We start from the raw sequence: 15,092 nt of genomic DNA on the forward strand, positions 1-15,092 counted from the left end.
AGGTCACTGTCCACATAAGTTCCCAAATCCCAAACAACTGGGTCAACTCTTAGGGGCATGTAGTCAGCGTGGTAGTATCCTGGGGTAGATGACTTCCCAAAGGATACAATAATGCACTTTTTGGGATTCATTGACTGCTCCTAGCTTGCAGTTATTTGCAAACTTAGTCAGCCAGAGCCCTTTAGTGCTGGCTTTTTCTTCAGAAAAGTCGATACCAAAAAGGAGTGGTCCCAGTATAGAACCCTGAGAGACTACACTGGTAACTGACTAACTCAAGATTCATTTTAGAAGCAGTCATTTGGTTGTTCATGCACACCCTTACTAAATACTATAAAATAGATGCATTTTCTTAGGCCAGAGCTGATTTTGCCAGATCCATTTTTCAAGGTAATCTGAATTTAAGTTCTGCACCTTAGTCCTCCTCCCAATACAAGCTTTAGAAATCTTCCATTAGTGAGGGTTACTGCAACAGTGATCAAATGAAGGACATAGTACAGTTGTGTAAGAACTTAATGTAACAGTAAGATGTCTGGATAGATCACTGATGCACTATATAACCCCCCTTCCCCCTTTGTTCTGTGTTCCTTTGCTGATGTGGGCCTATCCTTTGCCCACTCTTCTGTGACTTGAGTCCTGTTCCTGTTATTACTTTACCTCAATCTGTTCTTCTTGGGGCAAGAAAGATCTGAGGAGCTCTATGACTGAACGTACGTTGCACTATCATGTACTTTCTTGCATAATTTGTAGATTGAACATATGGTATAAGACAAAGGCACCCAAGTTGATATACTGACTGGAAGTACCCTGGATAGGGATAGAGCAGTGCTGCAGCAGTGATCCATTTGGGGCATCTGCTGTTATGGCAAGTACTTACACTGTGAAAGCTTCAGCTGGAGAAGACATGATCTTAGGTTGCCTATTGATTTTTTTTCAGCTAAATTGATTATCCAGGTCACAATAAGTGTACTTTTATTTTCCTTTCTCTCTGTTGGAAGTTATGGTGTGTTTATCTTGCTTGTTAGAGAAATTTTTTTCCTATCTCCTTCTATGCTGTCCTTCTCCCTTTTTCAAGAAATGTCACTGTAGTGAGTCATTTCTGCATGCTGATGGGCACATTAGATGTTTTTGATATTTGGGTAATCAGTATGACACCCACTGCTGCTGCTGTGTCTGCCAAGTATTCAAAAATGCTACTAATATGTGCACTTAAAAATGCAACAGTAATTAACAGTTAAGTCTCTAAATATTTTGCAACTTTAGAAATGAAGTGTCATTCCACTTTTGCACTCTGCCTCAAAGCCAATTTCTGTCTTTGACAAGCCCCAAACAAATTTAAAAATGTTGGGCTTCCTTTTGAGAAATACTAAAACCTCACAGCCTAACTTCTATTGCCTGAGAGTCCAGCTCTTACAGGCATACTTCTCAACCTCTTAGCTCAAGAAATCTGGACAAAAACCTAAAATAATATGGGAGAAAGATCAAAAATAAGAACATATTTTAAATATTGCTGTTATAAACTTAGAAAGTTTCTAGAATAACACAATTTGTGTTAGCATGCATTTTCTGAAGGATATGAATTCTGAAACTCAATTACATATCATTATTTAGTAACTTCAGTCCTCAATGATATGCCAGAAAACCATAAATTTTATGAGGAACAGGTAAAAAATGTGAGGTAAAAATCTGGATATTCTACGAAAATCTGGACAATTAAGTGGTATTTCTACAGTGGAGGTTTCCTAATATTATAGATCTCTTTACCAGAAACTGGTTAGGATTTTTCCAACCTCAGATAGAGAGTTTTAATTATTATTATTTATTTATTTATTTTTGACAGAGAGCTTATATTTTGGGCAGAAACTCCCAAGTCTGACATCACAGTGTGTATGGGAGTATTGCAGAGACTCCTACTGTACAAAACTATGGTCCAATTTGTGATGCATGCCATTACATCTGATACCTAGCCCTTGAAGATGGTAAACTATGTAATACACATGCTATATTTTCAGAGGGATATGATGGATAAACTCTGGCATATTATGGAAGAATTGCCATAAGGTTATTTGACAAAGAAATATAGGACTTATTCTTTGACTTTATTGATCCCTAATAAACGTATTGTTTCTATGACCTATAACATAATGGAAGGGGCAGCTAGAGCAATGGGATCCTCATTTGCTTTCCACTGGCATTCCTGGCTATGGCTGTTGCTGTTCACCAAGAATCGTAAGATAACCTTTTTGGACTCCCCCCTTCAAGGGTCTGTTTCTGTTTGGTCCCAAAGTAAATGAGCACATCAAAGAAATGGTGATGTGGCAGACCTTGGCAAGTGTGAGTATAAAGTTTTGCCTTTTTCCTTTGACCAATAGGAGCAATAGGAGTCCACCTGGAGCAGATAGCCCCCCCCCCAAGTATCCTTCCTTGCATGGTCATGAGTAGGATCCCTGGTGGCCACCAGGCCTTAGAGTAGGCTGTAGCAATCCTGAATCCTTTCTGAAATGCCTCTCACAGGAAGTAGTCTGAGGGGGTTCCCCTTCAACAGTCCAGTACAGCGAACATCTACAGCAGCACATGGGTCAGAGAGATAGAGTTTGTGTGTCCAGAGATTATTCAGTCTTGTTCTTCATGCCTATTCAGATTCTTTTATTACACTTGCCTGATGCCCTACCCTGATAATAAGTGCAGGCAAGGAAGGAGGTGCAAAATCCCTTAATATAACGACCATCCATGAGGTCATGGCTGACCTGAAATGACCAGAAAGCCTTAGGGTATTTTTATAGATTGTTTCTGGTGCTCAAGAAAACCAAGGACCTCAGGCACATTCTGGATCTCAGTGGTCTAAATGCATGTATTCTTAAAGAAACCTTTCAAATGGTCATAGTTTACTTCCATTAGACCTGATCTCTGACACCATGGTATTTCGTAAAAGTATTTCTGTAGCAGTAGTCCATCTCTGACTGAAGGATGCGTAATATTTTCCTTATCTGTCTTACTGTAGGCATAATCTTCTCCCTGCAGGAAGTCAGCTTCTTGCCACTAATGATGGATGTTCTTCCTCACCAGAGAAAGCTTCTTCTGAAAATGTTTTCTTCTCTTGGTACTACAGCAAACTTGGTAAAATATTCTTTCAATCCATTTTTAGACAGCGGTCTTTACTGGCTGTTCTTCAAAAAGTAGCACTGCCAACAATATTAGGATGCCTGTTAGTAATAGTTTGGATTCAGGTGCAATCAAAGACATCATAATTAAGAATTAGGGTCTTATTGGAGGTAGCCCTGAAATTACCAGAATTATTGGGGACAAGCCATTGTTTATGCAGAAGAGGGAAAAGAGTTTCAAGAATTATTTTCAAACAAAATTGAGTAAGCCAATGACAAATATTTAAAAAAAGGGAAATGGTCAAATGTTATAATTACAATATGTGTAATTTTTTTGTATACTGATGCTGTGGATTTTGAAATGAGTAAAAATAAGATTAGCATAAGAGAAATGTTCACATGTAAATCTGAATGTGTGATTTATTTGACTTTTTGTTTAGCCTGCAAAGCATTTTATGCTGGCAGGACTACTCGAGAATTGAACAGAAGGATATATGAACACAAACATGCAGTACAAATTGGAGATGAAAAGAATGTCTTATGTAAACACTACGGCAACGGAGTGTGAAGCTGAATTTAAATGTATTGTACCTGAAGCTTTAAAAATGTGGAAAATGTATTTAATCTTAGGAAGAGGTAGGGTGGCTTGAATATTGTTGGCGGGTTAAGTTGAATGCCTGCTTCCCACCTGGCTTAAATAATCGTGAGGATTTTGTTATGTATTTGAAAAGAAAAGGGTTATGACATTAATTATATTCTTAGTCATGTGTTTGAAGTCATGTGATGTGTACTTTGTTTAAAAGTGGCATTTTTATTTCTAATCTCAGTCTGAAGAAGTCTCTAACTAGTTGTGGAGAGATGAAAGCATTTACTTGAGGATTTCAATAAAACAGTGTGATTTTATTTGGCTTTTTTACTATTGTTGTTCTTCAAAAAAGCACTTTGCTGTTTGTCCTGGAACAGCAAGAATTTAAATATGAATAATGGGAATAGATACAGGAATTTAAGTGTTTGTAAGGGAAATATACACAGTAATTTAAGTGTGAGTAAAGTGAATAGTTCCAAGAATTTAAGTATGAGTTAGGGGAATAGATATTAATTTTGAGATTACAGTAGTTCAGAGAACTACCTTTATTCCAAGGTACAACAATCTTGGAGTTAGTATGTAGAAGTGGTACGGGTGGTAAGGGTACAGTCCCCCATGCCAGGACATGTGCAGGAGTATGCAGAAACACTTTAAAGGTATAACATTATTGTCTAGAATTAACTATTTTTGTCAGAATCACAGTCTGTTTTTTTGAAGTGTTGGGAGTTGCAATCAGGTCTTCCCACTTCAGAGATGTAGTCCAGTTTGTCTTCTTTTCTTACTCTAGGATGGGATCCTATCCAGTAAGTAGTTTTGTGCAGTAAGTGATCAGTGTCATAGAATCCTCACAAACAGTTTTGGCAGAATCCTGCCTAAGGACCCTGGGTCTGATGATTCTTATTGTCTAACAAGTTCTACAAGGTGGTCCTTCAGGTGACCTTCAGGCTTCAGTGATCTCAGCATTTTAACTCTCATCCTTATTCCATTCCAGGAAAGGTTTACAAGTAGCTGCACAGACAAGGGCTAAATGAGGAGGTGTCTCAATATACATCGATAAAAAGCATACCTCTAGGGTGGTAAAACAGAATGACATATTCTCCACACGCAGATCACCATAGACAAAATCCTGTACCATATCCTACAAGCTAAAAGTCACTTTCCATGTCCCAAGAAGCTCACAGTGCATACTTGGACCTACTGGTGACACTTACAATCCAACCTAACAGCCTGCTCATTGAAGACTTTACTCCTCTGTAGACTGGGAATCCTACACTGTCTCAAATCTAAAGGCTCAGAGATTCCTGGACTTCATAATTACAAACACCCTTGACCAAATAGTGAATACGCCCACCAGTGGCTCCAACCTACTGGAGCTCATGCTTACAATTTAGGAGAACCCTGCCCCCCTACGCCCAGGCCAATGTCTCATTCTCTCTGGTAAAATCTGACCATAAACTGTCTAATTCAAAATCAAAATCAACAACCAGTAACAAGAAGTATTAATTGATGGATTGTCAAAATTCAGTGTCATACCAAACTCACAGAACACAGCGGCCTATGCTGAATTACTCTCAGAAACTTTGTGCAACCATATCAATGGCTGCATAGAGGCTGCTGTAATTACCATAAGTAAGCCCGGGACTAGCCATAGAAACCAACTGCTTTGGTGGCATCTCAAGTTAAACAGAATATACAAAAAAAAGTAAAAAAAAATAATGGCAAAACTCAGGAAAGGTAATTCCCATAAAGACAGAAACTAACTGGGCAACTAAAATGGCTAATTAGGTCAAGCAAAGCCAACCTTGTGGTTAAGATAGCCTTCCAGGTGAAAGATGACCTCATTTCCTTCTACAGCTGTGTCAGAAGCCCCAAGGGCAACACACAGCAATGTGCTGAACTGATGGTTAATGGTACCTCATTCCCTGGGCCTGGTGATAAAGTGAACCTTTTAGCAGACAAATTCAGTTCCAACATTACCCCCGCTCACCCCAACCATCCCCCCCAAAATACCCTCAAACACAACCCCTTCAACTGTAACTAGGGAGCACATACTGGCTGCACTCACTAAAGCCAAGGTCACGACCTCGGTAGGCCACAATAACATCCCAGGATTGCCTCCTGAATAGTCTAAAATATGACTTATCAGGACCACTTGAGTCATTATTTAACTATAGTCTTAAAACAGGCTTTGTGCCACATGAATGGAGGACTGTGACGGTCACCCCCCACACATAAGGGAGGACCTTCAACAGAGCTTGGAAACTAAGGACCCATTAGTCTGACCAGGATTATTTGCAAAGTTATGGAAAGAATTATCATGGAAATTATCAACAAGGACATAGGAGACCTCCATACACTGGATCCATCTCAATTTAGCTTTGTCAAAGGAAAGTCATACATGAATCTGATGGATTGCTTTGAAAAGGTCACTAAGGCAATGGATGATGGGAAAATGGTGCATACTGCCTACCTACAACTGTCTAAAGCATTTGATACAATACCCAACTTGAGCATTGACAAAAAACTTACAGAACTAGATATAAACCCCTTTCTAACATGATGGAAAGCTAGCTGGCTCACTAATAGGACCCAGAAGGTTAGAATAGGTGAGGCCACCTCCACAAAGCGGCTGGTCACCAGTGGAGTCCTCCAGGTCTCTGTGCAGGGCCGACTCTTCTTTGACATCTACTTCTCAGATATCAAGGGCAGTGTCAAAGGCCTTTGGCTAACCAAGTTTGCAGATTATTGTGCACAGTCATTGAATCACCCCAAGATGAAAACACCCTTCAGGAAGGTCTAATACAGACAAACATTTGGTGCCAAAGCCATAGCTTAAACATCAATACCAAGAAATGCATTATAGTACCTTTTGGGAAGTCTACCACCCTGGGTAACCATGTTATCAAAAAAAAAAACTTTAAAAGTTGATTCACTAGTCAGGAATCTAACGTAGATAGTAACCTAGTCTTCAACCAGCATGTGTCTAGGTTAGTAAGAAAATCATTCCATGTTGCTCAACTTATAAGCAAAGATATGGCATCTAGATCCAGAGAGGTCATCATACCACTGTACTCAGCCATTATCAGACCCTTCATACTGTATAATGCCCCTGTCAGTATATACCTGACCAGACACATGCAGTAACTGGAACACTCACAAAAGTTTCTTACAAAGAATCCACAGAGTAAACACAATGTCCTGTGCTAATCACCTCAAAGCCCTTTCTCGTTACTCAATATCATACCGTCTTCTGATAGGTGATCTTTGCCTGGCATACAAGTCATCCCTGGTCCCTGTTTTGATTAGCCTTTTGCACATTTGCAAACCAAACAGCATCAGAACTACTTGATTAAAAGACCTAAATTTTGCTTATGACATAAATAGAACATGTTGGAGAGAAAGACATGTTTCTCAGAGAATTCCCATTCTCTGGAACAGGCTGCCCATCCATGTGAAGCAGACTTCCTCCCTATCCCTGTTTAATCACAGTTTAATGGATGGTAATCAGAAATTCACCCCAGTCTGGCATCTATCTCTCTGATGGACAGAGGCAGTCAGTCAATCTCCGCCTATATAAATCAAATTTGTGGGTCACATTTGGGTTGCACAAATAGGCTTATAAGTGGTGTAGTGGTAATTAACCTAATATACTCCTATGGATCTATTTGTGTCTGCCTTAGTGGCTTGTTCCAGCAGACCTCCTGATAGGGACCCCTTTCTGCCTTCAGACTCTTCAAGTGACTGTTATCATAGCTGCATCTGCCTTGTTGTGGGGAAAGGCATTTCAGTGGTCAGTCTACAGAAATTAGATGTTCAAGTAGTCTTATTCATACATCAGTGTTCCAGAGATGAGGGCAGTGGTTCTGTCATTTGTAACATTTCAAGACTCTCATAAATTCATAGGTATATCCTAGGCTTACAACCACCGGGGCCCTTTTAAGCCTAGTTATGCGTCCTAAATGTATCTAGTAAGTTTAGTAAGCCTAAAATTATTCTAAGGGTGTATATGCTTCCCATTAGTAAAGGTTACTGCAACAGTGATGAAATGAAGGATATAGTACAGATGTGTAAGAACTTAATGTAAAAGTAGATGTTTGGATAGATCACTGTTGCAGTATATGCACCCTTCTTCCTTTACTCTGTTTCTTTTTTCTTTTTGTGATCCTTGGCTGATGCATACCTACCCTTTACCCTCTCTTTGCCAGACCAGGGTTGAATTTCCAGTTACCCATCCACTGGTCCAAATTACATGTGAATAGGGTTAGGGAAGAATTCTGTTTCACGTGTTCCAGTGAAGTGTTATTCTCTGAGTCACGTTTGTCCTTCCAATATGAACTATTTATTTTGTAAGTGAGGTTTAAGTCCTTAGCTCTGCTAATTCTGATACTATTTTTTGCATATGTCCCCAAGAGAGTCCTTTCCCTTCATTTGGACAATATAACTGTTGTCTGGTACATCACCAAATAGGTTCCACTGATGATGAGATGTATCTAAAGTGAGACTGACTGGTAATGCCAAGAGTAATTCTTTTTGTTGTTTTTGGCCCATACATACTTGATTTTTTTTGTATATTCCTCTTCCCCAAGCCTCTGAGACCCTGACATTCCAAGACAGTGCTGTCTACTCTTCTGACAAGTCCCAGCCAGACCTCCATGCCTTAAGGCTGCTTCTGGTCCAGTGATAGTTAAGGTGCCAGGTTTCTTAGAGTGGTTTCAGTTATCACTTTTGCCTAACAGCCTTGTATAGAGAAAACTTACCTTGAGAAAGCTCACTTTTCCATCTGGACAATCCACACCAACCTTTTCATCCTTTTGGCCTTCAGTTATCTGGCAGAATTCCTTATTTCTGGATTAAGTTATTCTTCCATCAGAGTTCATTCGATGACAATCTGTAACTTCCAGTCAGATCACAAATTGGCTTTTCTAGAATCCTTGAATGTTTGCAGAGCTCTTTAACATGTGACATTAAAACTTATGCACCCCTGGTAGTGATCAACTCCTTCATGGAATATTACCTTATACCGTGAAAGCTTACATTTCCACCTTGTAAGCATTCAGCTTGGTTCTACTTGAAATGTCTGCCTTTGAGGTCTCTCTCTTTAGTGGTTGTTAATTCTTCCAAGAAAATATCTGAACTTCAGGCACTTTCTGTCAAATCTCCTTAACAGTTTTTTCTAGCACTATTCTATTCTTTTCTACACAAGGTTGTTAAAGAAACTAATTTAAATCATTCCATCAAGTTGCCTATGTGCATATAAAAGTGTTCCGATAGTGAAAAATATCTTCTTCACTGTATGGCAATCCAGAGTCAGTTTCTATGGACAGAACCAAATCAGTCAGATAAATCAGCTTTGTGTCTTTTAACAAATCTTGCAAAGGCAAGCATGTCACTAAGCACATCCTTTTCAGGTAGTTTGCAAAATCTGTTGCTTTTCGTCCTAAGAATTAGGATAGGGCTCTGTCTTTAAATCGTAGACCTCGTTCTTCTGCAGTAATGGTTATTTCCTTGGTCTTTTTCCATAACACCATCTTAAATTACATCTACACAGTGCCAATTTTATCTTTCTTTAATACATTTTTGAGGCATTGTAAACTTTATATGGTTTCCAGATATAGTTTTTTCTGGACTACTGTTATCAGGGTCATCTTTCCATAAGAATAGCTGTGGACGAGGCTTACCTAGGAACTCTGTTCCAAAGGTTACAAAACATGAAACTTTTATAGTCAGATATAGGTTCATCGGTAAGTACTAGGATAGATGCCCTTGCGAGCCATTTTAAGCCTAGCCAGTTTCCCTCTTTGTGCTCAAATGAACCCATCTGATATGATTAGAGATTGGCTTTATCCATTCCATGATTGATAACTGTATATTGCCCCTAATGAAAATAACTGGGATTATACCATAGTTTGAGGGGACCTATACATGGGATAAAGCATTTAGGAGCTACCTCTGTCCATTAGTAGTACAGGGAATATGTGCAGTAATAAATTTGACACTCATTGGTCCTTACCATAAGGACAAATCTGTACGAAGGAGGTCCATCTTTGGTAACACACTGGCTTCCCATCCCCCACCTATTATCTCATCCCCTTTTCTCTTTTTTTTACCTTTTTTGTATTAAACGCTTCAGATTTCACAGTAAACAAGCTGCAGAGAGGGGGATGAACAGTTCATGATGGGAAAAAGGAGGATGTGTTTGGCACCACTGGAAATTTGTATATGTTTAGTGTTCTAATGCATGTGGTGTAAGTAATAAAGGTCATTAAAGATGGGTCTTCTTTATATTGGTCCATCATTGTAGTAAATATCCATAACTTTCTTTGTAGCTTTATCTAACTTTACATTAAAATGGTTGGCCTTGCTTAGAATCAAAAAAGTTATAGTTTTAAAAAATATTGTAGATTACACTTACATTTTATTTTAGCTTATTATAATTGTATCCCATTCACACTGGTCTGAATGAAATAGTTCCTTATGACAGGTAGACTGTTATTCCATTCAGGGTACTGATATAAAGAACATTCTGTGATATTGTTAAGAAATCTCAATAGTATGGGATGACTTAAATAATAAATTAATTTCTGAAAAAGGTATAGATAATAAAATATCAGTCATCTAAGAATTATAGGTTATCATGGATGCTAATATTGACATAGGTGCTAAGTGTATGCTAAGTGATTTATTACACCTGAATGGACATATGTCTTGTCCCCAGCATATCAAAATATTTGCCAATAATTTATAAATAAATCAGAGTGCTCAAGCTAAGCACAAAGCTCAAAAAATAATATGGAAATTATCAGTCTGTATCCATACCTCTCAACCTCTGAGCACAAGAAATCTGGAGAAAGTCTAAAATAATGGAGGGGGGAGTCCTAAAAATAAGGACAGAATTGAAATATTGCTCTTATAAACTTAGAAAGTTGTTAGACTAGCAGGCTTTGTGTTAGCATGCATTTTCTGAAGGATATGAAGTCTGAAACTCAAATGTGTGTCATTATTCAGTGACTTCAGTTCTCAGTGATTTGCCAGAAGACTCGAAGTCAGACTGCCGACCAGTCATGAGTGGAATCCCACAGGGTTCGGTCCTGGGTCATCTCTTGTTTGGTATCTACTTCTCTGAAGTCTAGGTCAACACGAAGGGACTCTGGCTGACAAAGTTCGCAGAGGACCGCAAGTTGGGAGCTATTATTAACTCCCCAAGTGATGTTGACATCCTGCAGAAAGGCCTTACTGAAACCAACGACTGGTGTCAGAACCATGACCTTAAGCTCAATGCCAAAAAATGTGTCGTCATCCCCTTTGGGAAAAACTCGGTTCCCATGAATTACCACATCAGTGGTAGTCCACTGAGCTCAGAAGGCGTTATAAGAGATCTGGGAACACAGGTTGACAGCAGCCTCTCTTTTGACCACCATATTGCCACTCTGGTCAGAAAGTCCTTCTGTGTGGCACATCTCATTACTAAGGGTTTTGCGTCCAGGAAGAAAAGGGGTCATTGTCTTCCTGTACTCTTACCTCATTAGGCCAATCATCGAGTACAGTGCCCTATTTGGCATGTACCTCACTAGACACCCATAACAACTGGAGAGGCAGCAAAAGTACCTCACAAAGAGGATCCTATGCCTTAAACACTTGTCCTAGATGGACAGACTCAAAAAACTCCAATTATTCTCTGTCTCATATCGCGTACTTGGAGGCGATCTCTGCTTGACTTACAAAGCCATGTCTGACCCAGCTCTGTTAGAAATGCTACATCTAAAGAAATCCCAGTCCCTCTGCACCACACGCTCCAATGATCTCAACCTCATTACTACAATCAACAGAACATGCTGGAGGGACAGGTTCATAACCCAGAGACTGCCCACGCTATGGAATAGACTTTCCATACATATCAAGCAGAGCATCTGACTGGCCCTCTTAAAGAGAAATCTTGATGAGTGGATGGGAAATAGAAAATTCACCCCAGGGATCACTCCAGTGGCTCTACTTGATAGAGGCACTGGGAACTAAGGTCAGGTGGCATGATGCTAGGGTAATCCTATAGACTAGGCTTGTAAAGGCTACAGGGCCATTAGCCTAGTACACACATATGAAATTATGAACAGACCACAAATATGAGACAAAACTCTGGACATTCTGCAAAAATCTGTACAGTTGAGAGGTATGCATGAATGCTACTTAATCTTGGATATTAGTTCTTAGTAGCAGTTATGCTAAATGTTAATGCTAAAGCAGGGTTAGTAAATGCAATTCTACACAGTACGTATCCTTATATATTAACTACAGTTAATACTGAATAAACGTGGGGGGTTTAGAAGGGCTGGAATTTATTGTTTTATCTTTGTGTGTACTAACTGGTTTCTCATGCTTTAGCATCAAGAATGTTCATAAAAGTATTTGGTGTGTATTTTTTTATTTGAAAATTAATAGATTTAATAATTAATAATTACTTTTAATGAAAAAATATATTTTATAAATGCCTGCCTTCAATAGTAGACATATTAAAATACATTTATATTGTTACAGATGGTTACTGGCTTGAAACTAACTTTGAAGTGCTTATATTAGCAATAAACATTTAATTTGCTGTTTATTATTTAGGGAAATGCTGGAAAACCGACTGTATTAGTGATGTCAAGTATAGCAAGGATGAACAACAGATATCCTTTAAGATGACTGGATTTTATACTTTCACTCTGATGCAGGACATGCACTTTAACATGCCTTATCAGGCATGGGAGCTTAGACCACAAGGCCTTAATGGTGCCATTTTGATAATTGAAACATCTTTTATTGAGGTTCAGATTCAAATAAAGGTAGGTGGTTGTCTGGTAGATTTTACTGTTTCTAATGCGGATCGGGGCTAATTAACCAGATATGCAAACTAAATGTTTTAATTGCAGTGATTTTTTTAATTGTAGTCAAAGATGCTGTAACTGGATTGGTGGAATGACAGTATTTGTTAATCTTGATTTTTATGCATGCTTTGCTAATACATTTTGTATTGTATAACTATGTAGCTTGTGAAATGTAGACTTAATAATCACCAAATTGACCATTCATTCTGTTTGTCTTTTAGTTCCTTAGCTTTGAGGTAAGGGGGGTCCAGATCGGGAAGCTACATGGTGTGCAAGTTGTCCAAGCTATTATTCTGTTCAGAAATTCTGATTATGTAGAAACATATTTTTATAGTTGACAGTAACCATCTGTTCCAACTATTCTATATATTTATTGTCTTCTTTGAAAGCTAGAGCTCCTCTCTGGCTTACAACTTACATATCCATCATTTAAAACAACTTCCTTATGTGTATTGTATGCATTATTCAATTCTATTACTGTTTTGAGCCTTTTTGCCTCTTTTTGAAGACTTATCAGCCACCTTTTCTCAGTAAATGCTCTTCCTGGTATTTCCCGTCAACCATCTAACTTGTATCTTCATATTTTTTTCCTTGTTTTATCTCTTTTTTAAATTTATATCCACTTTATCTCCATGACATATATATAATACTTCTCAATGTCCATTTGCTGCCTTTTCCTCAAAACTACACTGTAAGCTTTTGTGGCTTCTAATTCAGACTATTCAACATGCTAAGCTTCCTTCTGAACTGCCACTGTTCAGTTGCAAACATGGGATCCCAAGAACTGCACACAGTACTTTAAATGGAGCATGTTCTGTAGTCCTATCTCACCTTCATTCTTACTTACATATAGGTTCGGCTCCGACTTGGCCTATTACAAAGCTCAAAGTCTCTTAGTTGGCTCGTGGCTAGGTAGGTATCCCATAGTGCACTAGTACAATCCCCAGATCTCGTTTGCCGCGTCTACAAGTTCAGAAGTGCTCCTTGGCCGTGGCTAAGTTTAAACTTTTACATCTTATCACTTTACTGTTTATATAGCGAATTGCTTAATTACTAGACAGTGCTTAATAGCGTTGGAAGTGTTTAGTATAGCTTAGTAGTGTTTTTTTTGCTTTTCAAATCAGTTACTTTGTTGAGAACTGGTTGGCTGTTGGCCCTTGTTGTTCTCTGTTGGTATCCTTTTTTTTTCAATAATTTTTCTTTTTCTTTTACAATTATATATGACGCAAAAAACATTTCGATCTTTACAACATGACCATAGGAGTATGTTATACATTAGTGTTAATACCATAAGATGTAGGTCATACAACACATTTATTTACACTGTTTACACAGATGCTTTCACTATTAGCTCAATTGTTATACAAAACAACACATACAAACTTAATACCCAAACTATGATTAGTCTGTGAAATCCTGTATGAGTTTCTAGGTTCATTAAAGTGTATTCTTAAGTTGCTATGTGGTTCACTATGCTAATATTATATTAAAGGTTTGTTCCCAAATTTCTCTGGATTTCATGTTTTGGTTTCTTTTATTCATTACTATTTTGTGAGCTAGAAGATGTTTTATGGCTATTTGTTTTAAACCCTCCCAAGATACATTCAACGGCTCTAGCCATTTGAGAGCTATATATAGTTTCATTAGTAGAAAAATTATTAAGAGTGTATTTGCTTGTTTTTTTGGGATGTTAGTTGGAAGAATGTGTAATAAGGCAAATTACTGTACTTTAAGAGAATTCCATAATTTGTACACACATTTGCAACTCCAAAATACATGCAATAGGTCGGTTGTCTGGTCCTTGCATTGTGGGCATAGTGGTGACCTTGATGTATTGAATTTGTGGAGGATTGCAGGTGTGAAGTATGCATTATTACTAATCATTAGCTGCGTGTAAGCTAATTTTTTAAGTGGATACTGGCATTTATTTGCAACTGTGGTTGTTTCTGCTGCCTGATTTGTTTGTACTATTTCATTCTAGTTTCTTTTGGCAGCAAGACATTTGCTCAGTGGGTAGTCATATTTATAGTTTGCTAATTTTTTAAGTGGTATGATCTTCAGTGTTAAGCTAATTGCTTGTATTATTTGCTGATCATCTATGGAGTGTTTTAGTTTTCTCCACTAGCTGGAAAAAAGAAGCTCCTTCTGGAATTTAATCTCGCTTATTGTCATTGAGGTACATAGTCAAAAACTTAAAAAGAAATATAAAGTTTTTTGTTTTTTTTTAATCTGGATTTACAAGCTTTTTAGGGCAAATCTGTTTATACTTATCTGAACATGTGACACACAATTAGATTGGTATGGATTAACCTGGAGTGTAACATGAGCATAGCCAGTTAGTTAAGTAGTGGGTTTTAAGGGTTTTTTTTAATGATTGAAGGAGGTGGTAGAAGTTATATGGATTGGTAGTGTGTAAGAAACAATTGTTCCGGTTTGCATAGGAAATTAGCGCATCTAATATTAGTGTGTTGTCACTAGTCTTTCTATGTGGTGTAAATCCAGATTGTTCTGAAGAAATGATTTTCTCTATCAGGTTTTTCAATCTAT

At 38.1% G+C, this 15,092-nt stretch overlaps 1 protein-coding gene across 2 annotated transcripts in view; it reads left to right on the forward strand.

Annotated features, from left to right (window-relative positions):
* DNAI7 (dynein axonemal intermediate chain 7) overlaps positions 1-15,092 on the forward strand; it is a 1,345,687-nt gene that overhangs the window by 1,102,212 nt on the left and 228,383 nt on the right. For both annotated transcript variants that reach the window (XM_044087675.1, XM_044087676.1), the window contains exon 12: positions 12,289-12,503. In XM_044087675.1, coding sequence (XP_043943610.1) covers positions 12,289-12,503 — 215 coding nt within the window. The remainder of the gene's footprint in view (positions 1-12,288; positions 12,504-15,092) is intronic.

Source organism: Protopterus annectens, chromosome 11.part0, assembly GCF_019279795.1.
Source record: "Protopterus annectens isolate FY-2018-M chromosome 11.part0, PAN1.0, whole genome shotgun sequence".
NCBI classification, from domain to species: Eukaryota; Metazoa; Chordata; order Ceratodontiformes; family Protopteridae; genus Protopterus; species Protopterus annectens.